The sequence below is a fragment of the Oncorhynchus gorbuscha genome, linkage group LG15 (genome assembly GCF_021184085.1).
Source record: "Oncorhynchus gorbuscha isolate QuinsamMale2020 ecotype Even-year linkage group LG15, OgorEven_v1.0, whole genome shotgun sequence".
NCBI classification, from domain to species: domain Eukaryota; kingdom Metazoa; phylum Chordata; class Actinopteri; order Salmoniformes; family Salmonidae; genus Oncorhynchus; species Oncorhynchus gorbuscha.
The window spans coordinates 11649111-11661610 of NC_060187.1; the positions used below are offsets into that span (position 1 = coordinate 11649111).

The window sequence follows — 12500 nt, forward strand, 5'->3', positions numbered from 1 at the left end:
GGTTGCCAGATTGGAAAGGAATCCACCTTTTATGTTCACACATAACATAAAGATGGACTGACTGACTGACTGACTGGCTGGTTAACTGACTACAGGAGGAGATAAGGTTTGCCTGATGTAATGTGGTTCTTTCCAGCTGCTGAGCTAACAGACGATATGAGGGAGAGAAAGAGAGACAGAGAGAGAGACAGGGAGAGAGAGCGAGAGAGTGAGAGAGAGATACGGAGATAGAAACAGAGAGATATGAAGAGAGATACAGAGAGAGAGAGAGATACAGAGAGAGGAAGTAGTGTTGGGGGAAAAACATACAACATTATACAATCCATGCACACAAACAACAAGTGTGCGGTTAAAATTACCGAAAAATACACACATTTCTTTCCACAGGGCCATGCAGCTTGAGTCCCACCCTCTTCAACATATACATCAACAAATTGGTGAAGGCACTTGAACAGTCTGCAGCACCCGGCCTCACCCTACTAGAATCTGAAGTCAAATGTCTACAGTTTGCTGATGATCTGGTGCTTCTGTCCTCAACCAAGACAGGACTACAGTAGCACCTAGATATTCTGCACAGATTCTGTCAGACCAGGGCCCTGACAAAAAGGTCCAGTTGCCAGGACCACAAATACAAATTCCATCTAGACACCGTTGCCCTAGAGCACACAAAAACTATACATACCTCGGCCTAAACATCAGAGCCACTGATGACTTCCAGAAAGCTGTGAACGATCCGAGAGTCAAGGCAAGAAAGGCCTTCTATGCCATCAACAGGAACATCAAATTCAACATACCAATGAGGATCTGGCTAAAAATACTTCAATCAGTTATAGAGCCCATTGCCCTTCATGGCTGTGGGGTCTGGGGACCGCTCACCAACCAATAATTCAAAAAATGGGACAAACACCAAATTGAGACTGTGCGTAGAATTCTGCAAAAATATCCTCCGTGTACAACGTAGAACACCAAATAATGCATGCAGAGCAGATTTAGGCCGATACCCACTAATGATCAAAATCCAGAAATGAGCCATTAAATTCTACAACCACCTAAAAAGAAGCGATTCCCAAACCTTCCATAACAAAGCCATCACCTACAGAGAGATGAACCTGGAGAAGAGTCCCCTAAGCAAGCTGGTCCTGGGGCTCTGTTCACAAACACAAACACACCCCACAGAGCCCCAGGACAGCAACACAACTAGACCAAACAAAATCATGAGAAAACCAAAAGAGAATTTCTTGACACATTGGAAACAATTAACCAAAAAACTGGGCGAACTAGAATGCTATATGGCCCTAAACAGAGAGTAAACAGTGGCATAATATCTGACCATTGTGACTGGCCCAAACCTAAGGAAAACTTTGACTATATACAGACTCAGTGAGCATAGCCTTGCTATTGAGAGCTGCTCCCATAGGCAGACCTGGCTTTCAAGAGAAGACAGGTTATGCTCACTGCCCACAAAGTGAGGTGGAAACTGAGCTGCACTTCCTAACCTCCTGCCCAATGTACGACCATATTAGAGACACATATTTCCCTCAGATTACACAGACCCACAAAGAATTTGAAAACAAATCCAATTTTGATAAACTCCCTATTGGGTGAAATACCACAGTGTGCCATCACAGCAGCAATATTTGTGACTTGTTGCCACAAGAAAATGGCAACCAGTGAAGAACAAACACCATTGTAAATACAACCCATATTTATGTTTATTTATTTTCCCTTTTGTAATTTAACTGTTTGCACATCATTACAACACTGTATATAACCATAATATGACTGTGTAACTTTTGTGAGTGTAATGTTCACTGTTAATTTTCTTTTGTTTATTATTTATTTCACTTGCTTTGGCAAAGTAAACATATGTTTCCCAATGCAATAAAGGCTTTGAATTAAGAGACAGAGACACAGAGAGAGAGAAAAAGACAGAGAGAGAGAGAGAGTGAGACAGAGAGAGAGAGAGAGAGAGAGAGAGAGAGAGAGAGAGAGAGAGAGAGAGAGAGAGAGAGAGAGAGAGAGAGAGAGAGAGAGAGAGAGAGAGAGAGAGAGAGAGAGAGAGAGAGAGAGAGAGAGAGAGAGTGACAGAGAGAGAGAGAGAGAGAGAGAGAGAGAGAGAGAGAGAGAGAGAGAGAGAGAGAGAGAGAGAGAGAGAGAGAGAGAGAGAGAGAGAAAGAGAGAGAGAGACAGAAAGAGAGTGACAGAGAGAGAGAGAGAGAGAGAGAGAGAGAGAGAGAGAGAGACAGAGAGACAGAGAGATTAAGAAAGAGGGCGGCAGGGCTGTAGAACCGACTGGGACACCTCCCATGTTTTGCTTGTTGCGTTGCCACAGTAACCCCAGAGGCGGGGTGTTATGGGCAGGGACTGTGTCACTAGTGAAGTGGGGCACACGTTAATATGGGGCAGCTGGATCTGATGGGACCTTTAGCCCAAATAAGAACCCAGTGACTGTGAGTTCCCCCAAAGACAGTCCTGCATTGCTGCTGAATGGTGCTTAACAAGGTACACATGTGTAAACAAACACACACAACATTTAAGAAGCATGCACACACACACACACACACACACGCGCACGCATGCACGCACACACACACACACACACACACACACACACACACACACACACACACACACACACACACACACACACACACACACACACACACACACACACACACACACATACTGTACATACTGTACATACCTGCCGCGCAGTTGACAGGGTTGTGATACATGCATTGGGAATTCAAGCAGAGAAGGCGTGCCTTTCATAAATAAACAGACACACACATATACACGTTTTCACACACACATACACACATTTTCATACACACATTTACAGTAACAGGCAATCCAAAGAAGTGTGTGGGCTTTGACAGCGCTGGGCTTTGAAGTTAGAAACCAAACTCTGAACTCAACAATCTCCACTATGGATGCTGCCCAGCCATATCTGTGTCTCTCCCACTTTAGTGAAATAGAAATATATAGGATTGCGTGCATACCATGGATCCTTTAAAGACTACAGAGGACCTGCTGTTCTTACTCAATGTCAAGATGACTCAAAGTCAAGGTATTTCAATGTGTTATGAGGCTTGGTGAAACTGCAACCGATATATACATGTACAGTACCAGTCAAAGGTTTAAGCACACCTAATCATTCCAGGGTCTTTATTTATTTTTAATATTTTCTACATAATAGAATAACAGTGAAGACATCACTACGAAATAACACTTATGGAATCATGTAGTAAACAGAAAAGTGTTAAACAAATCAAAATATATTTTATTTTTGAGATTCTTCAAAGTAGCTACCCTTTGCCTTGATGACAGCTTTGCACTCTTGGAATTCTCTCAACCAGCTTCATTCCAGTCACCTGGAATGCATTTAAATTAACAGGTGTGCCATGTTAAAAGTTTGTTTGTGGAATTTCTTTCCTTCTTAATGCATTTGAGCCAATCAGTTGTGTTGTGACTTGCTTGGGCCAAGAAACGTAAGCAATGGACATTAGACCTGTGGAAATCTGTCCTTTGGTCTGATGAGTCCAAACTTGAGATTTTTGGTTCCAACCGCCATGTCTTTGTGAGATGCAGAGTAGGTGAACGTATGATCTCCGCATGTGTGGCTCCCACAGTCAAGCATGGAAGAGTTGGGATGGTGCTTTGCTGGTGACACTGTTGGTGATTTATTTAGAATTCAAGACACACTTTACCAGCATGGCTACCACAGCATTCTGCAGTGATACAACATCCCATCTGGTTTGCACTAAGTGGGACTACAATTTGTTTTTTAACTTCTTCAACCTATGGGGGCGCTATGTCATTATTGGATAAAATATTTTGTCACGAAATGATGCTCGACTATGCATGGAATTGACAGCCTTGGAAAGACAAAACTCTGACGTTTCCAAAACTGCAAAGATATTATCTGTGAGTGCCCCAGAACTAATGCTACAGGCGAAACCAAGATGAAGTTTCATACAGGAAATGCCCCAGATTCTGAAGGCGCTGTGTTCCAATGTCTCCTTATATGGCTGTGAATGCGCCAGGAATGTGCCTGCCCTTTCTGTCGTTTCCCCAAAGTGTCTGCAGCATTGTGACGTGTTTGTAGGCATATCATTGGAAGATTGACAATAAGAGACTACATTTACCTGGTGTCCCTCCCGGTGTCCTGTGTCGGAATTATTGCGTAATCTGTAGGTCCATGCGCGTTCCATTTCTTCAGAAGAGAAAGTCAACTGCCATGATGGATGTTATCGTCGATAGATATGTGAAAAACACCTTGAGGATTGATTCTAAACATCGGTTTGCCATGTTTTTTGTTGATATTATGGAGTTAATTTGGAAAAAAGTTTGCGTTTTAATGACTTAATATTTTATTTTATTTTTTCCTTACCCAAACGTGATGAACAAAACGGAGCGATTAGTCGACACAAATAATATTTTTTGTAAAAACGGAACATTTGCTATTTAACTGAGAGTCTCCTCATTGAAAACATCTGAAGTTCTTCAAAGGTAAATGATTTTATTTGAATTCTTTTCTGGTTTTTGTGAAAATGTTGCATGCTGAAAGAGAGGCATAATCCTATGCTAGGCTATCAATACTGTTACACAAATGCTTGTTTAGCTATGGTTCAAATGCATATATTGAAAATCTGCGATGACAGTGTTGTTAACAAAAGGCTAAGCTTGAGAGCAAATAGATTAATTTCATTTCATTTGCGATTTTCATGAATAGTTAACGTTGCGTTATGGTAATGAGCTTGAGGCTGTAGTCACGATACCGGATCCGGGATGGCTCGACGCAAGAAGTTAACAGGACAATGACGTAAAACACCTCCAGGCTGTGTAAGGGATATTTGACCAAAAGGGAGAGTGATTGAGTGCTACATCAGATGACCTGGCCTCCACAATCACCCGACCTCAACCCAATTGAGATGGCTTGGGATGAGTTGGACTGCAGAGTGAAGGAAAAGCAGCCAACAAGTGCTCAGCATATATGGGAATTTCTTCAAGACTGTTGGAAAAGCATTCCAAGACTTGTACCGAAGCCACTCCTGCATTGTCTTGGCTGTGTGCTTAGGGTCGTTGTCCTGTTGGAAGGTGACCTTTCCAACAGCCCGAGTCTGAGGTCCTGAGCACTCTGAAGCAGGTTTTCATCAAGGATCTCTCTGTACTTTGCTCCATTCATCTTTGCCTCGATCCTGACAAGTCTCCCAGTCCCTGCCACTGAAAAACATCCCCACAGCATGATACTTCTACCACCATGCTTCACTGTAGGGATGGTGCCAGGTATCCTCCAGACATGACACTTGGCATTCAGGCCAAAGAGCTCAATCTTGATTTCATCAGATCAGAGAATCTTGTTTCTCATGGTCTGAGAGTCTTTAGGTGCCTTTTGGCAAACTCATAGCGGGCTGCCTTTTACTGAGGAGTGGCTTCCGTCTGGCCTAATTGGTGGAGTGCTGTAGAGATGGTTGTCCTTCTGGAACATTCTCCCATCTTCACAAAGGAACTCTAGAGTTCTGTCAGAGTGACCATCGGGTTCAATCCATTCGACCTCATGTCTTGGTTATTGTTCTGACATGCACTGTCAACTGTGGGACCTTATATAGACAGGTGTGTGCCTTTCCAAATCATGTCCAATCAATGTAATTTACCACAGGTGGACTCTAGTCAAATTGTTGATACAGCTCAAGGTTGATCAATGGAAACAGGATGCACCTGAGCTCAATTTGGAGTTGCATAGCAAAGGGTCTGAAAACGTATGTAAATAAGGTATTTCTGTTTTTAATACATTTGCAAAATGTTTCTAAAAACCTGCTTTTGCTTTGTCATTATGGGGTATTTTGTGCAGATTGCTGAGGAAATTGTTTCATTTAATCAAGCCTTTTGCCCTCAGAACATCCTCAATTTGTCAGGTCATGGACTCCATAAGGTGTCAAAAGCGTTCCACAGGGATGCTGGCCCATGTTGACTCCAATGCTTCCCACAGTTGTGTCAAGTCGGGTGGATGTCGTTTTGGTGGTGGACCATTCTGGATACACACAGGAAACTGTGAGCGTGAACAACCAAGCGATGCAGCTCTTGACTCAAACCGGTGCGCCTGGATTCACCTGGTCAGTCTATGTCATTGAAAGAGCAGGTGTTGCTAATCTTTTATACACTTAGTGTATCTCTCTACTCTCTCTTTCTCACTGTGATTGAGGTCTTTTTTCTCCCATTACTTCTACAAGAACTGACATCCCCTTCAAACCATGCCAGGGAATTTGAGCCGCGTTCCTCTGAGTTCACCCCTACATTCCCTCGCCTTCAAATAAACTCAATGCATGCGGCCCATTACTCACACACACAACTCCAGCACAACTGAAATATCACTCAAACGCTGAGCGCTTTCCTCTGCTGCTCCCAGTGAAAATATTCACTTTCAATTCAAAAGTAGCAATCTGTCTTTGAACGCAACAGAAGACAGACCTGACCATTGATGAATGTGATCTAAACACAGCAAAAAAAGAAACGTCCTCTCACTGTCAACTGCGTTTATTTTCAGCAAACTTAACATATGTAAATATCTGTATGAACATAACAAGATTCAACAACTGAGACATAAACTGAACAAGTTCCACAGACATGTGACAAACCAAAATGGAATTATGTGTCCCTGAACAAAGGTCAAAGGTCAAAATCAACAGTCAGTATCTGGTGTGGAAACCAGTTGCATTAAGTACTGCAGTGCATCTCCTCCTCATGGACTGCACCAGATTTGCCAGTTCTTGCAGTGAGATGTTACCCCACACCAAGGCACCTGCAAGTTCCCAGACATTTCTGTGTGTAAATGGCCCTAGCCCTCACCTTCCGATCCAACAGGTCCCAGATGTGCTCAATGGGATTGAGATAAATATAATAAAATATATATAATATATGCCATTTAGCAGACGCTTTTATCCAAAGCGACTTACAGTCATGTGTGCATACATTCTACGTATGGGTGGTCCCGGGGATTGAACCCACTTCCCTGGCGTTACAAGCGCCATGCTCTACCAACTGAGCTACAGGACCACAATCCTGGCTCTTCGCTGGCCATGGCAGAACACTGACATTCCTGTCTTGCAGGAAATCACGCACAGAAAGAGCAGTATGGCTGGTGGCATTGTCATGCTGGAGGGTCATGTGAGGATGAGTTTGCAGGAAGGGTACCACATGAGGGAGGAGGATGTCTTCCCTGTAACGCACAGCGTTGAGATTGCCTGGAATGACAACAAGCTCAGTCCGATGAGGCTGTGACACACCGCCCCAGACCATGACGGACCCTCCACCTCCAAATCAATCCCGCTCCAGAGTACAGGCCTCGGTTTAACACTCATTCCTTCGATGATAAACGCGAATCCGACCATCATCCCTGGTGAGACAAAACCGCGACTCGTCAGTGAAGAGCACTTTTTGCCAGTCCTGTCTGGTCCAGCAACGGTGGGTTTGTGCTCATAGGCGACGTTGTTGCCAGTGACGTCTGGTGAGGACCTACCTTACAACAGGCCTATAAGCCCTCAGTCCAGCCACTCTCAGCCTATTGTGGACAGTCTGAGCACCGATAGAGGGATTGTGGTGTAACTCGGGCAGTTGTTGTTGCCATCCTGTACCTGTCCCGCAGGTGTGATGTTCAGATGTACCGATCCTGTGCAGGTGTTGTTACAAATAGTCTGTCACTGCGAGGACGATCAGCTGTCCGTCCTGTCTCCCTGTAGCACTGTCTTAGGCGTCTGACAGTAAGGACATTGCAATTCATTGCCCTGGCCACATCTGCAGTCCTCATGCCTCCTTGCAGCATGCCTAAGGCACGTTCACACAGATGAGCAGGGACCCTGGGCATCTTTCTTTTGGTGTTTTTCAGAGTCAGTAGAAAGGCCTCTTCAGTGTCCTAAGTTTTCATGACTGTGACCTTAATTGCCGACCGTCTGTAAGCTGTTAGTGTCTTAACGACCGTTTCACAGGTGCATGTTCATCAATTGTTTATGGTTCATTGAACAAGCATAGGAAACAATGTTTAAACCCTTTACAATGAAGATCTGTGAAGTTATTTGGATTTTTATGAATTATCTTTGAAAGACAGGGTCCTGAAAAAGGGACGTTTCTTTTTTTGCTGAGTTTAGCTGACTAAACTCCACACCATGGTGAAGGACGTTTCTGATGAACTTCATTAACGGAGTAGAGCAGTGACCAGGCTTTGTGGAATTCAACTCCAACTACATCGATTCGGCAAAAAATAATTCAAAACGTTAAAATTATGAAACGTTAACCTTGTTCCCATGTTTCTCCCCTGTAGTTGTCTTCCTTTCTTTGTTTTCTGAAATCCATTATTTTTCATAAAAACTGAATCTAATACAACCACCAACTGTTTAATTGTTGAGATTCAATTGACATATAAACTTCCCTCTGTACCCCTATAATACCCCCCTCTACCCTACCCTCTGTACCCCTATAATACCCGCCTCTACCCTACCCAATGTACCCCTCCTATAATACCCTCCTCTACCCTACCCTCTGTACCCCTCCTATAATACCCTCCTCTACCCTACCCTCTGTACACCTATAATACCCACCTCTACCCTACCCTCTGTACCCCTCCTATAATACCCTCCTCTACCCTACCCTCTGTATCCCTATAATACCCACCTCTACCCTACCCTCTGTACCCCTATAATACCCACATCTACCCTACCCTCTGTACCCCTATAATACCCACCTCTACCCTACCCTCTGTACCCCTATAATACCCCCCCCTACCCTCTGTACCCCTATAATACCCACCTCTACCCTACCCTCTGTACCCCTATAATACCCTCCTCTACCCTACCCTCTGTACCCCTATAATACCCACCTCTACCCTACCCAATGTACCCCTCCTATAATACCCTCCTCTACCCTATCCCCCTATAATACCCTCCTCTAGCCTACACTCTCTACCCTCTAATACCCTAATCTACCCTACCCTCTGTACCCTATAATACCCTCCTCTGCCCTACCCTCTGTACGCCTCCTATAATACCCTCCTCTACCCTACCCTCTGTACCCCTCCTATAATACCCTCCTCTACCCTACCCTCTGTACCCTATAATACCCTATTCTACCCTACCCTCTGTACCCCTCCTATAATACCCTATTCTACCCTACCCTCTGTATCCCTATAATACCCTATTCTACCCTACCCTCTGTACCCTATAATACCCTCCTCTACCCTACCCCCCTATAATACCCTCCTCTACTCTACCCTCCGTATCCCTATAATACCCTCCTCTACCCTACCCTCTGTACCCCTCCTATAATACCCTCCTCTACCCTACCCTCTGTACCCCTCCTATAATACCCTCCTCTACCCTACCCTCTGTACCCCTATAATACCCACCTCTACCCTACCCAATGTACCCCTCCTATAATACCCTCCGCTACCCTACCCTCTGTACCCCTCCTATAATACCCTCCTCTACCCTACCCTCTGTATCCCTATAATACCCACCTCTACCCTACCCTCTGTACCCCTATAATACCCACCTCTACCCTACCCTCTGTACCCCTATAATACCCACCTCTACCCTACCCTCTGTACCCCTATAATACCCTCCTCTACCCTACCCTCTGTACCCCTATAATACCCACCTCTACCCTACCCTCTGTACCCCTATAGTACCCTCCTCTACCCTAACCTCTGTACCCCTATAATACCCACCTCTACCCTACCCAATGTACCCCTCCTATAATACCCTCCTCTACCCTACCCCCCTATAATACTCTCCTCTACCCTACACTCTCTACCCTCTAATACCCTAATCTACCCTACCCTCTGTACCCTATAATACCCTCCTCTACCCTACCCTCTGTACCCCTCCTATAATACCCTCCTCTACCCTACCCTCTGTACGCCTCCTATAATACCCTCCTCTACCCTACCCTCTGTACCCCTCCTATAATACCCTATTCTACCCTACCCTCTGTACCCTATAATACCCTATTCTACCCTACCCTCTGTACCCCTCCTATAATACCCTATTTTACCCTACCCTCTGTATCCCTATAATACCCTATTCTACCCTACCCTCTGTACCCTATAATACCCTCCTCTACCCTACCCCCCTATAATACCCTCCTCTACCCTACCCTCCGTATCCCTATAATACCCTCCTCTACCCTACCCTCTGTACCCCTCCTATAATACCCTATTCTACCCTACCCTCTGTACCCCTCCTATAATACCCTATTCTACCCTACCCTCTGTACCCCTCCTATAGTACCCTCCTCTACCCTACCATCTGTATCCCTATAATACCCACCTCTACCCTACCCTCTGTACCCCCTCCTATAATACCCTCCTCTACCCTACCCTCTGTACCCCTCCTATAATACCCTCCTCTACCCTACACTCTCTACCCTCTAATACCCTATTCTACCCTACCCTCTGTACCCTCTGATACCCTAATCTACCCTACCTCTGTACCCTACCCCTCCTACAGTACCCAGAGCATGTGATCAGAGATCCCTGTCTGTCTCTTACCCAGTCCGGTGACAGTGACTCTGGCGTGTGTCTGGATCCTCCCAAACTGGTTCTGGGCCTCACACACATACACCGTCTCATCCTCCACCCACAGATCTGACACAGAGAAGAGAGAAGATAGGAATCAGTGTGTGTGTGTATGTGCGTGCGTGTGTGCATGTGTATATGAACCAAAACCTCACTGCTGATTTGCAGGTCCCCTCCTGTCTTCTGTGTGATGGTGCTGTGTGTGGGGCGTCTGGTGAAGATGGGTGTGTTGTCCTCCCTCCTCCAGGTGATCTGGGGTTCGGGGTACCCCTGCACGTGGCACGGCAGGGTCACGTTAGAGCCAATGTCCGCCGCCACGTCAGACGGTTCTCTAGTGAACTGGGGTGCAGCTGGAAGGCAAAGGTCAGAGGTTAGGGTTTACAGAGGTCAACAACACTAAGATCTAAATCCCTCATAAGACCATGAAGAAAGGCTTCCTTCATCCATCAATACAGCAGGCAACATTTGACATGGGACAATATAATGACGTGATTTTCTGATGGTAAACTGGTCTTTTGTGGGTGTAGCGATGTCAGATGTCTTTTTCATGATGTGTTCAAGAGTCCAGAGGAATCCTTACATCCTACATCCAGGGTGATCTTCCCAGGTGAGGAGGTTCCTGAAGGGTTCGCAGCCACACAGGTGTAGTCCCCCGCGTCAACGTCCTGTGTCTCCTTGATCGTCAGAGTCCCTCCCAGGGGGTCAATATCCATGTAGGATGATGGCCGCAGCTGCAGGTCGCCTGTCGGTCAAATAAAGGGCAACCAGGAAGTTGTTAACCAGGAAGTTGGCAACCATCAATATGGTCATATCAAATCAAATGTTATTTGTCACGCTTCATAAACAACAGCTGTAGACTAACAGTGAAATGTTTACTTACGGGCCCTTTCCAACAATGTAAAGATAAATCATAGAAAAACAATAACACAAGGAATAAATACAAGATGAGTAACAGCAACTCGGCTATATACACGAGGTACCAGCAGGTACCAGTACCTAGTCGAACATCTCATTCCAAAATCATGGGCATTAATATGGAGATGTCCCCCCTTTGCTGCTATAACAGCCTCCACTCTTCTAGTAAGGCTTTCCACTAGATGTTGGAACATTGCTGCGGGGACTTGCTTCCATTCAGCCAGGTCGGGCACTGATGTCAGGCGATTAGGCCTGGCTCGCAGTCTGCATATCCAATTCATCCCAAAGCCTATAGCCTTTAGCTCAGTGTGCAATCCATGGCTTCTGTTTATCAAATGCTTTGTGTTTGTTTGCAACAAATTTTTATGAAATGAGAATGAACATTTGCATCATTCATTCTTTCTTTTAGTGTGTACTCTTCATCTTTCTCTTTGTCTATCTCGGTCAAAGAATAAGTGGACAGGAGCGTTTTAAGGGTTAGACTAAAAGACAGGAGCGTTTAAGGGTTAGACTAAAAGACAGGAGAGTTTAAGGGTTAGACTAAAAGACAGGAGCGTTTAAGGGTTAGACTAAGAGACAGGAGCGTTTTAAGGGTTAGACTAAAAGACAGGAGCGTTTAAGGGTTAGACTAAGAGACAGGAGCGTTTAAGGGTTAGACTAAAAGACAGGAGCGTTTAAGGGTTAGACTAAAAGACAGGAGAGTTTAAGGGTTAGACTAAAAGACAGGAGCGTTTAAGGGTTAGACTAAGAGACAGGAGCGTTTTAAGGGTTAGACTAAAAGACAGGAGCGTTTTAAGGGTTAGACTAAAAGACAGGAGCGTTTTAAGGGTTAGACTAAAAGACAGGAGAGTTTAAGGGTTAGACTAAAATACAGGAGCGTTTTAAGGGTTAGACTAAGAGACAGGAGCGTTTAAGGGTTCCCACGAGGTGGCCAGAATCAGTCAAGTGTGTCAGAGGTGTCAGAGGAGCACTTCCTGTGCACCAGCCGGTAAAACATTCCACTTCCTGCTCTGCACTC

At 45.1% G+C, this 12500-nt stretch overlaps 1 protein-coding gene across 1 annotated transcript in view; it reads right to left on the minus strand.

Annotated features, from left to right (window-relative positions):
* hmcn1 (hemicentin 1) overlaps window positions 1-12500 on the minus strand; it is a 271629-nt gene that overhangs the window by 125971 nt on the left and 133158 nt on the right. Inside the window, 3 exon segments of the mRNA XM_046300125.1 lie at window positions 10541-10636; window positions 10723-10917; window positions 11148-11309. Of these exon segments, the coding sequence (XP_046156081.1) occupies window positions 10541-10636; window positions 10723-10917; window positions 11148-11309 (453 nt within the window).